Source organism: Pezoporus wallicus, unplaced genomic scaffold (genome assembly GCF_028554395.1).
Source record: "Pezoporus wallicus isolate ANWC-B61680 ecotype Strahan unplaced genomic scaffold, APGP_CSIRO_Pwel_v1 contig_7243, whole genome shotgun sequence".
In the NCBI taxonomy this organism is placed as follows: Eukaryota; Metazoa; Chordata; class Aves; order Psittaciformes; family Psittacidae; genus Pezoporus; species Pezoporus wallicus.
The window spans coordinates 465235-480637 of record NW_026641336.1 but is presented as its reverse complement, the minus strand read 5'-3'; the positions used below and the strand labels follow the sequence as shown (position 1 = coordinate 480637).

The window sequence follows — 15403 nt, the reverse complement described above, 5'->3', positions numbered from 1 at the left end:
TTGGGACCCAAACCCCATGTATCAAAGGCATTCCCATAGATTACAGCTGCTAGAAGTGTACTTTATAATTTACACAGGAAAGGAACAGTGGTTACAGGGAGGTGGTAAGTCCCATGGCAAGTGGGAAGCATAAGTTTCAGTGGTCCACCTGCTTCCTACTGCTGGATCCTGGATTATCCAGCTTCAGAGCTATACCTGAACTGCCTGTAAACCAAAAAGCCTCAAAGGCTCTTTTAGCTAGGCTTGGTCCATCTTTTTCTGAATGACATGTTGTTCTCTCATGTCTTTTTGTATTATTGACCATTTTACTAATGAAATCTTAGGTAAAATTAATGCTGATGCCATTAAGTCACTCTCCAATGACGTTAACGTCACATAATATATATTACAGAATCTTCTTCTTATGCCCACTAGAAAATGTGGTTACAACACAGGCTTTATCACATATGCTTCTAAACCAACATGAGTTCATTAATAGGCCCAATGCAAAATTTAGTGGCTTGATTAGCTTTGCATAACTATTCTTTACTGTTGAGTTGCTGGACAGCAGTATACTTTGGCAGATGGTAAGCAGAATCGCCACATTCTGTTTAATCATGGTTGGCAGTATAGTGTGGTTTAATTAGCTTACTGTATGTAAGAAATGGAAGGGACTTCACTTTACACAACCACCTCCTCAGTGGTCAGTAAGAATCTTTACATTTCTATGTGTGTGTATGTATGGTGTGTGTGTATGTATGGTGTGTGTGTAGCAGCATATATTTGATAATACTTTTGTAAATGAAAAATACAGAGGAATTTCTTTAAAAATGGAAAGGTATACTAAAAATGTATCACAAAATACAAAACAAGGGAGCTGGGTTGGGAGGGAAGCAATGGATTTGATTTACAATGCATTAGATTCCAAGCCCTGGTGCCTAAGCTGAACAAAGGTATCTGAATGTTCTGAATGTAGAACTGCTGCTCTGATGTTAAAAGGGATAGAAGCCAGCCTTCCGTTTCCTGCATCAGAAAAACAAGCAAAATAAAATCAGTGTTGTATTGAACATATCAAACAAAGATCAACAGTGAGGCACAAGAGGATGGTGTCTGAAAGTATACCAGAGATTTGAGGGCCACAGCTTAAGATGGCATACTGAGAGGGGAAGGATGTTGGTATGGGGAATAGAGGTATGTGGCATTTAACTCACAACTCATCAGTGTGGTTTGGAGCTAATCTTGTTCTGGATGCTGGTAAAAGCTTTGTCCCTTTCAGCTTCACCTTCTAAATCAGACCTAATTAACGTGCAACATCAAATCTTGCTATCATGGCATTTACTCCTGTCTGTGTCTATTGTTTTTGAGTCCTCAGAAGAGTATTGTACCCCACAAAGAGACACCAGCAGCTGAGACTTAACAAGATACAAAACAAATTTCAGTCCTTGTTTCTGTCCTCTCCCCTCCTCTAGCCCCAGTTTTGTGCGGGAAACTTCTCAAAAAGCTCTTGAAGGGACCTTTGATTTGTCTCAAAGATAGACTTCATTTTTGGCTGCTAAATCCACTGGATCTGGGCTTCTCTGCTTCATGTCCTAAATGGAAATACAATCAGAATCCAGATGTGTAGCTTTCAGTATAAAGCTGGATACTGTTTGCTGTCAGTACATTAAAGTTGTTTTACTTAGGCGTATTTAATCACTGCTGAAAAATGAAAACTGTTCATTTTGGACAATGTAATTTCATAAACAAACATCTTTTAATTACAAATAGCTTTAAATTAAATAGTGTATCAGAGAGACAGGGAGGAATGTCTGTTACTATCTGTCCAGAAAAAATGTACAATGTCACAGGCTTCCTCAGTATCCCATAGAAAAATATTAATACTTGGCTGTTATTTATTTAGCTCTCCAGGATAATGACCAATGTGTTCAGTAGGAGCCTGTGTGAACTTAAGTATAAATATTTTTCTAGCATATGTTTCAGTATTATTCCATACAGGGAGCAGAACTCATGCTGCATGTTTTGTTATCATATCTGATTCCTGACCGCAATAACATCATTACCATTCCACCTGCCTTCCCTCTTCAGGGTTGTAAATGGCTCATAATGGCAGCATGAAGTAAAACTGCTTTCTAAAGGAAAACTACATCCTGTTCAGACTGCTTTCAAAGCCAAACACTCAAACTTCACAAATTTAAAAAGCAAAGCCACAATTGAGATTTGTAAGTGCTGCCTCACATAGTGATGGGGCTCACTGATTTGCAAACCTCATCTTCTATTTGCCCCATTAGACGTGAATCAGCAGTCCAAAACACAAACACTGGTAAAACCCTCTAAAAGAGAGCACACATGAACCAGATCTAAGCCCAGTCCCTTGGGAATTTTGATACAGAGATTGCACTGCCACGTTATTCGAACTGGGACTTGATTCAGAGGCACTGCGTTGTACTCTTTAAATGATTACAGCACTCAAAAGCTCTTATTTATAACATCTGTTGTGTCACCCTAACCTTGAACCTGGATCCAGATGAGGTACATAGAGTTCAAAATGAACACTTGCACACAGTAGGCCACTCAAATTTCCTGAAGAACATTTTGTATTACATCACAAAAGCCATATCAATTTATACCATTAAAAATAAGCCAAAAACTTTCAGGTTTGCCTGTCTGCTTCCATGTAAGTGTGTAATTTCCTGAGTTTTCTAGACGTTTGGCAATCATTTTGCAGACTGCTCTTTAAGGCCTTTCCAGATGGCTCAAAAATCATGAGTGATCCAATGACTACTAATTTACAGAATCTAGAGATGCTCAAGATATGCAAAATTAATTGCACATTCTTCATATTTAGAGTTTAGTAGGGTGTGATTCAGCCAGACTATGGGACACTATGAACAACACTTACCTAGAGCAGTCATGTCCAGTCCATGATGAGGGACAGTAGCATCGATTCGGTCGTATACACTTCCCACCATTTAAGCAAGGCAATTGGCAAACAGCTGCATACAAATAAACACAGAGTTGCAGTAACGAGCACACCCACATCAAGCTGATTAAGGAACAGGACATTGAAAATCAACCTGCATTATTCTGTGAAGAATGGACTGCTCTCAAAACTGTAACTCATCACTGAGTCTGTTGTAAAACATGGTCTGCTGTGAAAGGGGAGCCTTACAAACACATCTCTCCTGAATGTATTTTGACCTACTCTACTGCTTTTGCTATCTGCTGCAATGTATAAGTTGTACAATATAGCAAATGTATTATTTCACATTGCCTTAAAAATTCTGTTCTTGCTTCAAGTTGAGGCAAAAAAAAAAAAAAAAAAAAAATGCAGGTGGAAGCAGCAGGAAGAACCAGAAGAGTCAGAAGAACAACAGGAGAATAGGCCTTATTTCTGGGAAGAAGCAGTGTGTATTTGTTTGAAAGGCATATGACAGCCAAAACAAGCAGACACCATATATGGTAAAAAAGTATGGAAAGAGGCAGCATAAACAGAGAACATTAAAGGTCAGGAAGCCGTTTACAGATCAAGAGCCACAAGGAGTAAGATGGAGACAAGGAAAGGAAGCAGAGAATGACAGTAAGTTCCTGAAAAATACACTGGATAGCCATAAGAGGTGTGACATAAGAGGTACAGGGCATTTTAATAAGAAAACAAACACTAGCTGCCTGATAGGATCCTGTTGGGCCAGCTGCAAAATGGTTGCTTTTATGCAATAGCCTAACCAAAGGACATCAAGTAACCAAACAATGTCAAACCTTCAAGCCTTCCAATCAATTTTGAGACTGGAAGGTAAAACTCCATACAATGTACAGAACAGATTTAGAGACTCAATGAGGTCCTTCAAATACAGACATTTATAATGCAGGAAAGCTGAAATTGTAGTCTTTTGAGCAGGTGATGCCATATCTAGAGAACAGACCTAAAAATATTATTAAGGACAAACGCTGGGTAATATTTTTGCAAAGAATATACAATTAGAAAACACTGATTAAAATGGAATTACAGGAAATGGAAATGAGTAATCACAGTAATGTGAAAGGAGATGGAAATATACTACTCAACATCCTCTGGGCCAAACACAAACAGAAAATAGCTAGGAGGCTATAGAGATGGACCATCCCTGTCCAATTAAGTGTACCAAGTTTGTCATGTTAAAAATGACTTCTGATTCTGGAATGAAGCATATGAACGAAACACATTTAGCTCTCACTTTATGCATATAATTATTCCAGTGAGACTGGCAGTTAATTCAAATATTTCTCATTTCACTTTGCTCTGTCATGGAAAAAGGTCAAGACTAGTAAGTAAAATGAGAAGTGGTTTAATAACTTCGTAAGCTGTGGTTATGAGCTTTTATGAATGGGCTTTGGCACAGATGCAACTGCTTACTAGAATTTTTAATTTAGCTACTGAAAAGCAAGTCAGCCTGAGTAGATTTGAAATGCTGTTCCGGAAGTGAAGAAGCCATCTATCCTCCTTACCACCTATGTTGTTATAGCTGCAAAATTTGTGTAATATGACAGAAGAGGGCCACGAGGATGATCAGGGGACTGGAGGACCTCCCATATGAAGACAGGCTGAGAAAGTTGGGGCTGTTCAGCCTGGAGAAGAGAAGGCTACGTGGAGACCTCACAGCAGCCTTCCAGTATCTGAAGGGGGCCTACAAGCGGGCCAGAGAGGGACTCTTCATCGGGGATTGTAGTGATAGGACAAGGGGTAACTTAGGTTGAACTTTGGGTTCAAACTTAAACAGGGGAAGTTTAGATTGGATATAAGGAGGAAATTCTTTCCTGTTAGGGTGGTGAGGCACTGGAATGGGTTGCCCAAGGAGGTAGTGAATGCTCCATCCCTGGCGGTGTTCAAGGCCAGGTTGGATGGAGTCTTGGGTGACACGGTTTAGTGTGAGGCACCCCTGCCCATGGCAGGGGGGGTTAGAACTAGATGATCTGAAGGTCTTTTCCAACCCAAACCACTCTATGATTCTATGATTTTTAGTTTCTGGATATCCTTTCTCCTCTGCACTGCTTTTTGCAGAGAGCAGTCACGTGTATGCTGTCTGTCCTTTCTGGGAGCAAACTTTCTGAGAATTTTAAAGACTCATCAAGGACTACTGTGAAAATCATTTGCAGCTGGGGACAGCAAATCCTCCAGGAATGTTACTGCAGGCCTGGGTTTTCCTGTGAGAAGCTTAGTAGTTCTAGAGACTCTTTAGTGAACGGTGCTAAGTATTTCTAGTAGTCATAAAAAGTGAGAAGAAAATGAAGATGAAAAGAGTTTTACCCATATGGCAGCGTGGTCCAGTCCATCCTGGGGGGCAGTCACACTGGTAAGGGGCCACACAGCGACCTCCATTGAGACATGGCAAAATGCATATTGCTAAGGACAGGAGAAGAGACCCAGTGAAAACAATTATCTCCCATGAAAACAAAGAATAAAGTGAGCAAGAAATGAACTTATGTTTATATATTATTTGAACATGAATTGATCAGGGTCATAATCACAGACTGATAAATGAAGGAAGCCAAGAAACAAATGCAGCAACCAGCAGAACACTCATATTTCTTCTAACGCCTGTTCTTTCCCCAAAACTATTAAGTATTCCTATTAGTATCAGACTTTGAAGAACTAAAGCAGGCTGTTCTTCAACACTACTGAAAGAGCACCCAAGAGCAGAATCACATCAATTGAAAAAGTGCTTATTTTGGTTTGGGGATGGCAAGGGATGGTCATTCATCCATTCAAAAAAAAAAAAGGTTGGTCCTTTCTGTTCTCTCTAATTTGGCAAGCAGAAGAACCTAACATTTTTTATGGGGTTTGCCTTTAATTTTCCCACCTGGTTCACTTGTCTTACCTACAACATCCTTAAAATTACAGTCATGGATGATATACATACGCTCTTCACAGAGACGACCCATCCAGCCATCTGGACATGAGCAGGCATTTGGTCGCTCACAGATGCCACCATTCTGACATGGGAACCGACAGACAGCTGGAAACAATGCAATTTCATGACAAACTCAAAAAGGTTAACTAGAAGCTTAGTAATTCTGTATTTCACAGTTGTAAAGTTTAGAGTAGAACAAACAAAAATAGTTAAACATGACGACTTTGGTTTCAAAGGCTATACAGTTTTTTGGCTTTGTGTGTTGGACCAGGTACTGTAAGCAGGAGTGTTAGAACCATTAAGACAATCAAAAATTGTCCATGTCATAAATGAAAACTTAGAAGTTTTTGTCAGTAAATTTTGAGTAAATTATTTGGATAATGTTTAAAGGCTGACACTGTGCTTCATTTGCTTTTCCTCACTCATTTTTGTAAAACAAAATAACCGCATTCCAAACAAAAACTACTATCCCGCCATCCCCTCCCCTCTTTTTTGTTCTTCTTTTCTCTTCCAAATTAACTCTGAAATAATAAAACCAAGCTTTCTTTTAACCCTCTTATGAAACACCAACATAGTACTGTCTGGCATAATATAGGGCTTGTTGAAAGTAAGATTAAATGCTGTGGTAGAACAAGCAATTTTTATTGTACAATCACCCACCATAATGAGACAATTAGGAGTGACCCACAAGGGTGCAGCAGTGGCACAGTGAAGTGTTTACCTGTGGAACCCAAAGTGTGATTATAAACCTCATTTAGCATTCATGCTGACTGGTGCTCCTTGGCTTGCACACCTGTTAATGAGCACCTGACCATAAAAGTGAGGAATTTGAAGTGTACTTTATCATGCTAGCCCAATATGTTGTCTGTGCAGGCTGTGGACTTCACCACGTCTCTATGACATTGCGCCAGATCTTGGCTAAAAGATACATAGAAACCAGGACTACTTTACAAAGTCACGTGGCAAGCTGCGTACAAACTTGTCAGACTTCAAGATTATTGGAAGAAGTACAATCCTCGTTATGTTGGGTTGCATACCATACACAGAAGATCAAAAATTGTGGCTTTGAGATGATACTACGGAATAAGTAATCAGATTAACTTCTGATTAGTGGTAGTAACCTCAGGAAACTCAGTCTGAACTGTTATTGTGTTTTATCTTTAATTAGTTACTGTGTGAGCAAAATATGAATTTAGGCTTTGAGTGTTTCAGATCTTGTTCAATGTTAGTATTGAATACCAACAGTGGTTTAGCACACGGAAATATTGTTCGGACCTGAGCTCCACATTGGAAATAATGCAAATCTTCCCCTGACAGAACCAAACTTGAGCCACTCTTGCAGCTAAGCTATGCCAATCTTCAAGCTATGGCTTGGAGTCTCTTGAAATGAGGCCAAAGCTTTTGCCATTTTGTTTCTCCATCTCAAGAGCCTTCCCATCAAATGTCAGCTGATAATGAGAACGGGAAGGGACCCAAGGCCCTGGCAGGTTCACAGAAGTTGCAATATTTTAACAGGTATTTTGAACAATTTTTATTATAATGGTGGTTATGACTACATAGACAGCTTGTCTGGGTGTTGGCTAAAGCAGAATAGTGTGCCAATCAGAATTCTTTTGTGCAATGAAAAATTATGAAAGTTAAATCAAAAGCCATTTAAAGCTTTGTGTGATCCACACCACTTAAACAATATCCCATGAATGTATAATAGGATGTGAGGTAAAAGGTTTGTGCATAAATAATACCCCATGTTAAATCAAAGCCTGTGAAAAATGGCCTCTGAAATGTATTTTCTCTTTCTGTGTCAATGGAGAAGATGTGGCTTTTTCATGAGTTACAGAAATCACCTTGGAACTCCAGCTAGCTCAGTGATCCAGGATCTCAGGCAGAGATAGGCCTTTCCTGGATTTCTGCCCAGGCGCTGGTTGTGAAACTGAATGAGACAGTATCATCCCTAGGTGTGCACTTGTTATACACCAATTCAGGCAGAGACTCTGTGTCTGTAGCTGTGGGGATTATTCTTCACTTGACAGACAAGACTAGAGAAAGGCTTGGGGTGGGAAGTTAAGCTGGGATCTTATTCTCTTTTTCTGCTATTGTGAAACCAATCAGGGCAAATGACGTCCTGGTGTGCTGAGGAGAGAATGGGAACCAATTATGAGCTCAGTTATTGGTAGTAGATCTGACATCCATGGTATCAATCCTATTCTTTGAGATCCCCTTGTGGAGATCCATGCCAGAGGGTTATCTCCACAGATACAAAAAGCATTACACCTCTACAAGACAAACATGGGTAAGAAGGGGAAAATATAATTTCTGCTATCTGTTCTCATCTTTGCCAAAAAGCTTTCCATGTCTCTGTTGCCCTCTCATAATGTTCGTCTATGCTGACAGGGTATGAACTTTTTGGTTGGCAGTTCCACTCTGACCACTCTGACCACAGGAAGATATGGGCAGAGGGCAAAGAGACAACACAGATTTTAGATAATTTCAGAGAGAAAAAACTGGAGTCAGACAAACTGTGTGCAGCCTGCTGAGTCCTGCAGGTGTTTGTGATTGGTGGACTCATGCTAATACTTCTCACCCTGAAACTCAGATCAGAACCTGGCCTGGAACCCCTAATGAGCAGTGATTCAGGCAAGTGCAGCTGTGGTGACAGCTCTCCCAAAGAAGCTAACAACGTCTCCTTTTTAATTACAATATTTACATTAACAAACCTGTTCAACTGGGCCAGAACATTTCAAGAAGGTTTAGAACACATCAGCAACCAACTCACAGAGCCAAAACCCAGAAATGCAGTGTGAGTCATTACATTGAGTGCTTTCATGCCGCTTCTGATGTAGACCACAAAGGCTTGGATCCTGTACGCCTTTTGTTAGGCAAATCCTCAAATGAATTTTACAGCAGTTTTGAAAGATTACTTTGACATGGGTCATGAAAACACAGGCCACTCCTCTCAGAAACATTGTTAGTCCTTTTTAGTTCCCCTTTTAGTCCTTTTCAGTTCCCCTTTCAGGTGAAAAGAGAGGGTGGATATTGTTCTTCCTCTCCCTTTGTACACCAAAGGGCAGGTTATTCTGCTTTGTTCTCCTGCACTGCACCCTGATAATCTGTCCACCTCATCCATCTGTCCACCTCATCCCTTAGTTTTTTAAGTAATTTTCCGTAAAACCTATTCCTCTGAACAGTCGCAGTAGACTCAATGGTGTTGCAAATAGGAAACATGTTTTACAGTGCTTTGCAGATAGGCCCTTCCAGGCTGATAGTAACCAGTGGCAAGAACCGCTCTTTGCAGAAAAATACAGCCCTTGCATAAAATAAGGTTCTGTGTAACTAACAAATATTAAATAAGCATAAAAAGTAAAGTTGGTGATACTAAAGGGGCAGCTGAAGAATCAAAATCATTACAGTCTGAAGAGATAATACGCAAACGTTTTCTCTAATGAAGTCAAACTTAGTTGGAGTAGCTGTCATGCAGAGATCCCTTTAATTCTGTAGCCATCACAGTTTAGACAGAAATGACACAATACTTGGCAAACTTTTCAGAAAAGGCTCAGTGCTTTGGGAGTATAAATTCAGGACTTTTGATACCTCTTGACCCATGAAGTAACTCAGGTGCTTTTATTGTGCATCTTCTCTATTTGGCTACTTGATGGGTGATTCTTCATGGCAGTGACAAACCATGGGCACATAATCAGGAGAAACCTGTTTTTCAGGAGCATCTTCTTTTCCTGAAACTCCTGTTCAGGAGTGACATGCCTGGTTCTCTGGTTCTGGGTCTCCTTAAAATCACCTATTGATACGTGATTTTTAGGCAAGACAATTGCAACTATACAGAATTCTAAGAGAGTGCCTGCTTTCATAGAGCAGGGCAACTAAGCTTGTCTAGGTCTTAGCATTCACAGTATCTTGCTGCCAGAACTCATTGGAAAAAAAAAAAAAATGGTGAGGGGACCCTGATCAGTCAGGCTTAGTTAGCTCAGTGCAGAATTCTCCATCTCCAGAGAGTTTCTGACCTAAACAAAAATCACAGAATCATAGAATCAACTGGGTTGGAAAAGACTTTTAAGACCATCAGGTCCAACCATTACCCCAGGACCGCCAAGACCACCACTAAACTATGTCACCATACCATTAGGGCCTCATCTGCAGAGTTTCTGAACACTTCCAGGGATGGTGATGCCACCATTCTCCCGGGCAGCCTGTTCCAATGCCTGAGCACCCTCCTTGTAAAGAAATTGTTCCTAATATCCAACCTAAACCTCCCCTGGAGCAGCTTGAGGCCATTTCCTCTTGTCCTATCACTTGTTACTTGGGAGAAGAGAACAAGCCCACATCACTACAACTTCCTTTCAGGTAGCTGTAGAGAGTGATAAAGTCCGCCACGAGCCTCCTCTCCAGACTAAACACCCCCAGTTCCCTCAGCCACTTCCCATCACACTTGTGCTCCAGACCCTTCACCCTTCTTCGTTGCTCTTCTCTGGACCTGCTCCAGCACCTCAATGTCTCTCTTGTAGTGAGGGGCCCAGAGCTGAACACAGGATTCGAGGTGTGGCCTCACCAGTGCCCAGTACAGGGGGATGATCACTGCCCTGGCCCTGCTGGCCATGCTATTGCTGATAGAGGCCAGGATGCTGTTGGCCCTCTTGGCTGCCTGGGCACAAGCTGGCTTATGTTCAGCTCCATCCGTCAGCACCCCCAGGTCCTTTTGCATGAGCAGCTTTCCAGCCACTCTGCCCTAAGCCTGGAGCGCTGCATGGAGTTATTGTGGGCCAAGTGCAGGACCTGGCACTTTGCCTTTTTGACCCTCATACCATTGGCCACAGCCCATCGATCCAGCTTGTCCTGATCCCTCTGCAGAGCCTTTATATCCTTCAGCAGATCAGCACTCCCAGCCAACTTGGTGTGCTCTTCAAATTTACTGAGCATGCACTCAATCCCTTCATCCATATCATCCATGAAGATATTAAACAACACTGGCCCTAACACTGAGTCCTGAAGGACACTATTAGGGATGGATCGTCAGCTAAAGGTGACACCATTCACCACCACTTTTTGGACTCAGATATCCAGCCAGTTTCCAATCCATTGAAGAATACACATATCCAGGCCATAAGCAGCCAATTTCTCCAGGAGAACGCTGTGGGAGACAGTGTCAAATGCTTTACTTAAGTCCAAATAGACAATGTCTACAGCCCTTCCCTCATCAACCAGGCAGGTCACCTTAGCATAGAAGGAGATCAGGTTGGTCAAGCAGGACCTGCCCTTCATGAACCCATGCTGACTGAGCCTGATCCCTCCACTTTCCCATATGTACTTTATGATCACACTCAGGATTATCTGCTCCATGACCTTCCCTGGCACTGAGATTACTGACAGGCCTGCAGTCTTCTGGGGTCTTCCTTCCTGCCCTTTTTTCAGAAAGGTGTCAAATTGGCCAACCTCAAACCCTCTGGGGCTTGCCCACTAGACCAGGACTGCTGATAAATGATGGAGAGTGGCTTAGCAAGCTCCTCTGCCAGCTCTTTCAGCACTCTTTGGTGGAACCTATTCAGCCCCATAGGCTTGCATACGTCTAAGTGGAGCAGGAGGTTGCTAACCATTTCTTCCTGAATTAAGGGGACTTCAATCAGCTCCCCATCTCTGCCACCCAACTCAGGGAACTGAGTACCTTGAGAATGGCTGGTGTCACTATTAAAGACTGAGGCAAATAGCCAAGTAGGGAGGAAGTACTATTGCTTCTATGGGGAGCTGAAACTTGCAGGAGAAGATGCAGACCTGACAACTTGGATGTGGGCTTTAATGTTCCCAGGTGAGCATTCTGGCACCTTCCCTCTTCTGTGGGAGTTCTCAAGCTGAGGGAATGGGGCTGCTAGTGACTGGCTACTGATATGCCCTGAGGTTTTTTTGCTTTTAATACTCACATTTCTAAGCAAAATACCTAACCATAATATGGTTGCTGTTACACCACCTGAGATAAGAATTCAGGGTGCAGCTAACTCATTGCTCTACAGCTACCCAGCAGCAGCAGGCTAGTCAAGCTTCTGATGCGAAAATGGCAGATGGCAAGGTATTTTTCCATCAAAGCTCTGTGACCCTGAAACGCTTTAGCTATGCCTTATCCTTGGTTTTAAGTTAGTTTGAAGATGATTATATTTAACTGTTTAGTTTATCATGTCGTCTATGATTTGTATTTATTTCCCCCATTTTCTGTTAAAATTTTTTTATCTGAATCTTCTGTATGAAAGAATTAATTCTGTAATTTAAAAAAAAACAGAAAGTGACTTTTTCCTGCTGGTATGCCAAGGGTGGAAAGGCTAGACTTTGTCTTTGCTATTTTGTTAAAATCATGAATTTTTTGCAGTACTTGGTCTGTATTATTTAGTGAGCTGTATCAACCTATCCTTAAGTATTTTACTGCAAAACAATTTTCAGGAGTGGTCATGCTCTAAACACAGTGAGAGGCAAAGCAACCACTCGATCTCTTTGTTTTTCTGCAGTGCTTCATCTTTGTGAAAACTGACTGGCAGTGCTTATCTGAAACAGCTCAGCATGTCAGCAAAATGACTGGTTCTGTCACTTTCTCATAGAAGATGTGAGGAGAGAGGCTCTTAGGTGTTTCCGAGCTCAAAATCGGAGCATCCCGACACGTAGGAAGTCAAGGAAGAGGGCCAGGAGACCTGCGTGGCTAAATAGGGAATTGCTGGGTATGCTCAAGTGGAAGAGGAGAGTTTACAGGTCATGGAAGGAGGGGCTGGCCACTTGGGAGGAATATAAGGCTGCTGCTAGAGGATGTAGGAAGGCAGCTAGGAGGACTAAGGCATCCTTAGAATTAAACCTGGCGAGAAGGGTCAAGGACAGCAAAAAGAGCTTTTTCAAATACATGGCAGACAAAACTAACACCAGAGGCAATGTAGGCCCACTGATGAACGGGATGGGTGCCCTGGTGACAGAAGATACAGAGATGGCAGAGTTACTGAATGCCTTCTTTGTCTCTGTCTACTCTGCTGCAGGCAGTCCTGAAGAGCCCTGCACCCCTGAGACCTTAGATGAAGTCAGGTCAATGGAGCGGTTTGCCTTAGTCGATGAGGAATGGGTTAGAGACCAGTTGAGCAATCTGGATATCCATAAATCCATGGGTCCAGATGGGATGCACCCGCGGGTGCTGAGGGAACTGGCAGAAGTCATTGCTAGACCACTCTCCATCATCTTTACCAAGTCTTGGGAGATGGGAGAGGTGCCTGAGGACTGGAGGGAAGCAAATGTCACTCCAGTCTTCAAAAAGGGCAAGAAGGAGGACCCGGGTAACTACAGACCGGTCAGCCTCACCTCCATCCCTGGGAAAGTGATGGAACACCTTATCCTTGGTGCCATCTTAAGGCATATCAAGGATAAGAGGGTTATGAGGGGCAGTCAACATGGCTTCACCAAGGGGAAATCATGTTTGACCAATCTCTTAGCCTTTTATGAGGAAATAACACGGTGGATGGATGATGGCAGAGCGGTGGATGTGGTCGACCTTGACTTCAGCAAAGCATTTGACACAGTCTCCCACAGCATCCTCACAGCTAAATTGAGGGAGTGTGGTCTGGATGATCAGGTAGTGAGGTGGACTGTGAACTGGCTGAAGGAGAGAGTTGTAGTCTATGGGGCTGAGTCTAGTTGGAGGCCTGTAACTAGTGGAGTGCCTCAAGGGTCAGTACTGGGACCAGTATTATTTAATATATTCATCAATGATTTAGATGAGGGAATTGAGTGTACCAGCAGCAAGTTTGCTGATGACACTAAGCTGGGAGGAGTGGCTGACACGCCAGAAGGCTGTGCTGCCATCCAGCAAGACCTGGACAGGCTGGAGAGTTGGGCAGGGAATAACTTGATGAAATATAACAAGGGAAAGTGTAGAGTCCTGCATCTGGGCAGGAACAACCCCAGGTTCCAGTATAGGTTGGGAAACGACCTGTTAGAGAGCAGTGTAGGGGAGAGGGACCTAGGGGTCCTAGTGGACGACAGGATGACCATGAGCCAACACTGTGCCCTTGTGGCCAAGAAGGCCAATGGCATCCTGGGGTGTATTAGAAGGGGGTGGTTAGTAGGTCGAGAGAGGTCCTCCTTCCCCTCTACTCTGCCCTGGTGAGACCACATCTGGAATATTGTGTCCAGTTCTGGGCCCCTCAGTTCAAGAAGGACAGGGAGCTGCTGGAGAGAGTCCAGCGCAGGGCAACAAAGATGATTAAGGGAGTGGAGCATCTCCCTTATGAGGAAAGACTGAGGGAGCTGGGTCTCTATAGTTTGGAGAAGAGGAGACTGAGGGGTGACCTTATAAGTGTCTATAAATATATAAAGGGGGAGTGTCACGAGGATGGAGCCAGGCTCTACTCAGTGGCAAACAATGATAGGACAAGGGGTAATGGATACAAACTGGAACACAAGAGGTTCCACTTAAACTTGAGAAGAAACTTCTCAGTGAGGGTGACGGAACACTGGAACAGGCTGCCCAGGGAGGTTGTGGAGTCTCCTTCCCTGGAGACATTCAAAACTCGCCTGGACACATTCCTAACCTTATCTAGGTGTTCCTGCTCTGGCAGGGGGATTGGACTAGATGATCTTTTGAGGTCCCTTCCAACCTCTAGCATACTGTGATACTGTGATACTGTGTGGGATACAACATTGTATCAAAGTGAACTGTAAGATTAGCAAGGACTAAAGAGAAAAATCGTGGAAGCCTTGTCTTCCACTTGGAAATAAAGCAACATCCCGCATTTTAAAATGCACTGGGTGAAACTACAACTGTACTGAAATTACAAAATATTTCACTTTTGTCTTTATGGCAGCTAGGATGACACCTCCGTGCTTATGGCAAGATACTGCTGTGCATAAAAAAGACTTACCTTTGCAGATAGGTGGTGTTGTCCATGTTCCATTTTCTAAACAAATGCTCCGCAGGGGGCCCTCCAGCATGTACCCACTGTAGCATGAATAGGTAACCATGTCTCCATACTGATAGAAGCTACCACGAATCAGAGCATTCTCTGTGTGAGCTGGGGGCCCGCAAGATATCTCTAAACAAAAGAAATCACCCAGAGGCTGGTGAGCTGCAATAGTTTGAAATATGATAGTTTCTAACCCTGGACACAGTACTGTGGACAAAGGACCTGGGAGGTGCCAGAGAGACACCTTTGGTGAGAAATCAGTAAGCAGGACTTCTTCATGGTGCACTCACCTCAGATTCTCAGTGAGAATCTGTATATAGACCCAGTGAGCAGGGAGATGACCAGGAATAGCAGTTTTAGGTCATGCAACAATGGCTATATCCACCATATAGACCAGAAACTTTCAGATGGTCCCAAGGATATATATGAGACTGGGTTTGTAGAGTGAGGTGATGTCATTGTCTGAACTAAACAAAATTGCCTGCAAGAAGCCAAGAAGCTTTCAGACATGCCTGCAAAAGGACACTATGTCTTCTGTCAGTGTCAATAAACACAATAAAGGGCAGCACCTCTCCCTACAACCGTTGTCTCCACGACCCATAACCTCACAGA

The 15403-nt window shown here is 42.8% G+C and overlaps 1 protein-coding gene across 3 annotated transcripts in view; it reads right to left on the bottom strand.

The window, feature by feature from the left end:
- Nucleotides 1–749: 749 nt before the first annotated feature.
- The window catches only part of SVEP1 (sushi, von Willebrand factor type A, EGF and pentraxin domain containing 1), a 131074-nt gene continuing 116420 nt past the window's right edge, over nucleotides 750–15403 (bottom strand). For 2 of the 3 annotated variants that reach the window (XM_057423134.1, XM_057423136.1), the window contains 5 exons: nucleotides 14750–14920; nucleotides 5874–5969; nucleotides 5261–5356; nucleotides 2879–2972; nucleotides 750–1002 (listed from right to left, as the gene is read on the bottom strand). In XM_057423134.1, the coding sequence (XP_057279117.1) occupies nucleotides 972–1002; nucleotides 2879–2972; nucleotides 5261–5356; nucleotides 5874–5969; nucleotides 14750–14920 (488 nt within the window). In that variant the 3' untranslated portion in view covers nucleotides 750–971. Of the gene's footprint in view, nucleotides 1003–2878; nucleotides 2973–5260; nucleotides 5357–5873; nucleotides 5970–9342; nucleotides 9655–14749; nucleotides 14921–15403 lie in introns of those variants that run through there. The other variant, XM_057423135.1, reaches the window with a different exon arrangement.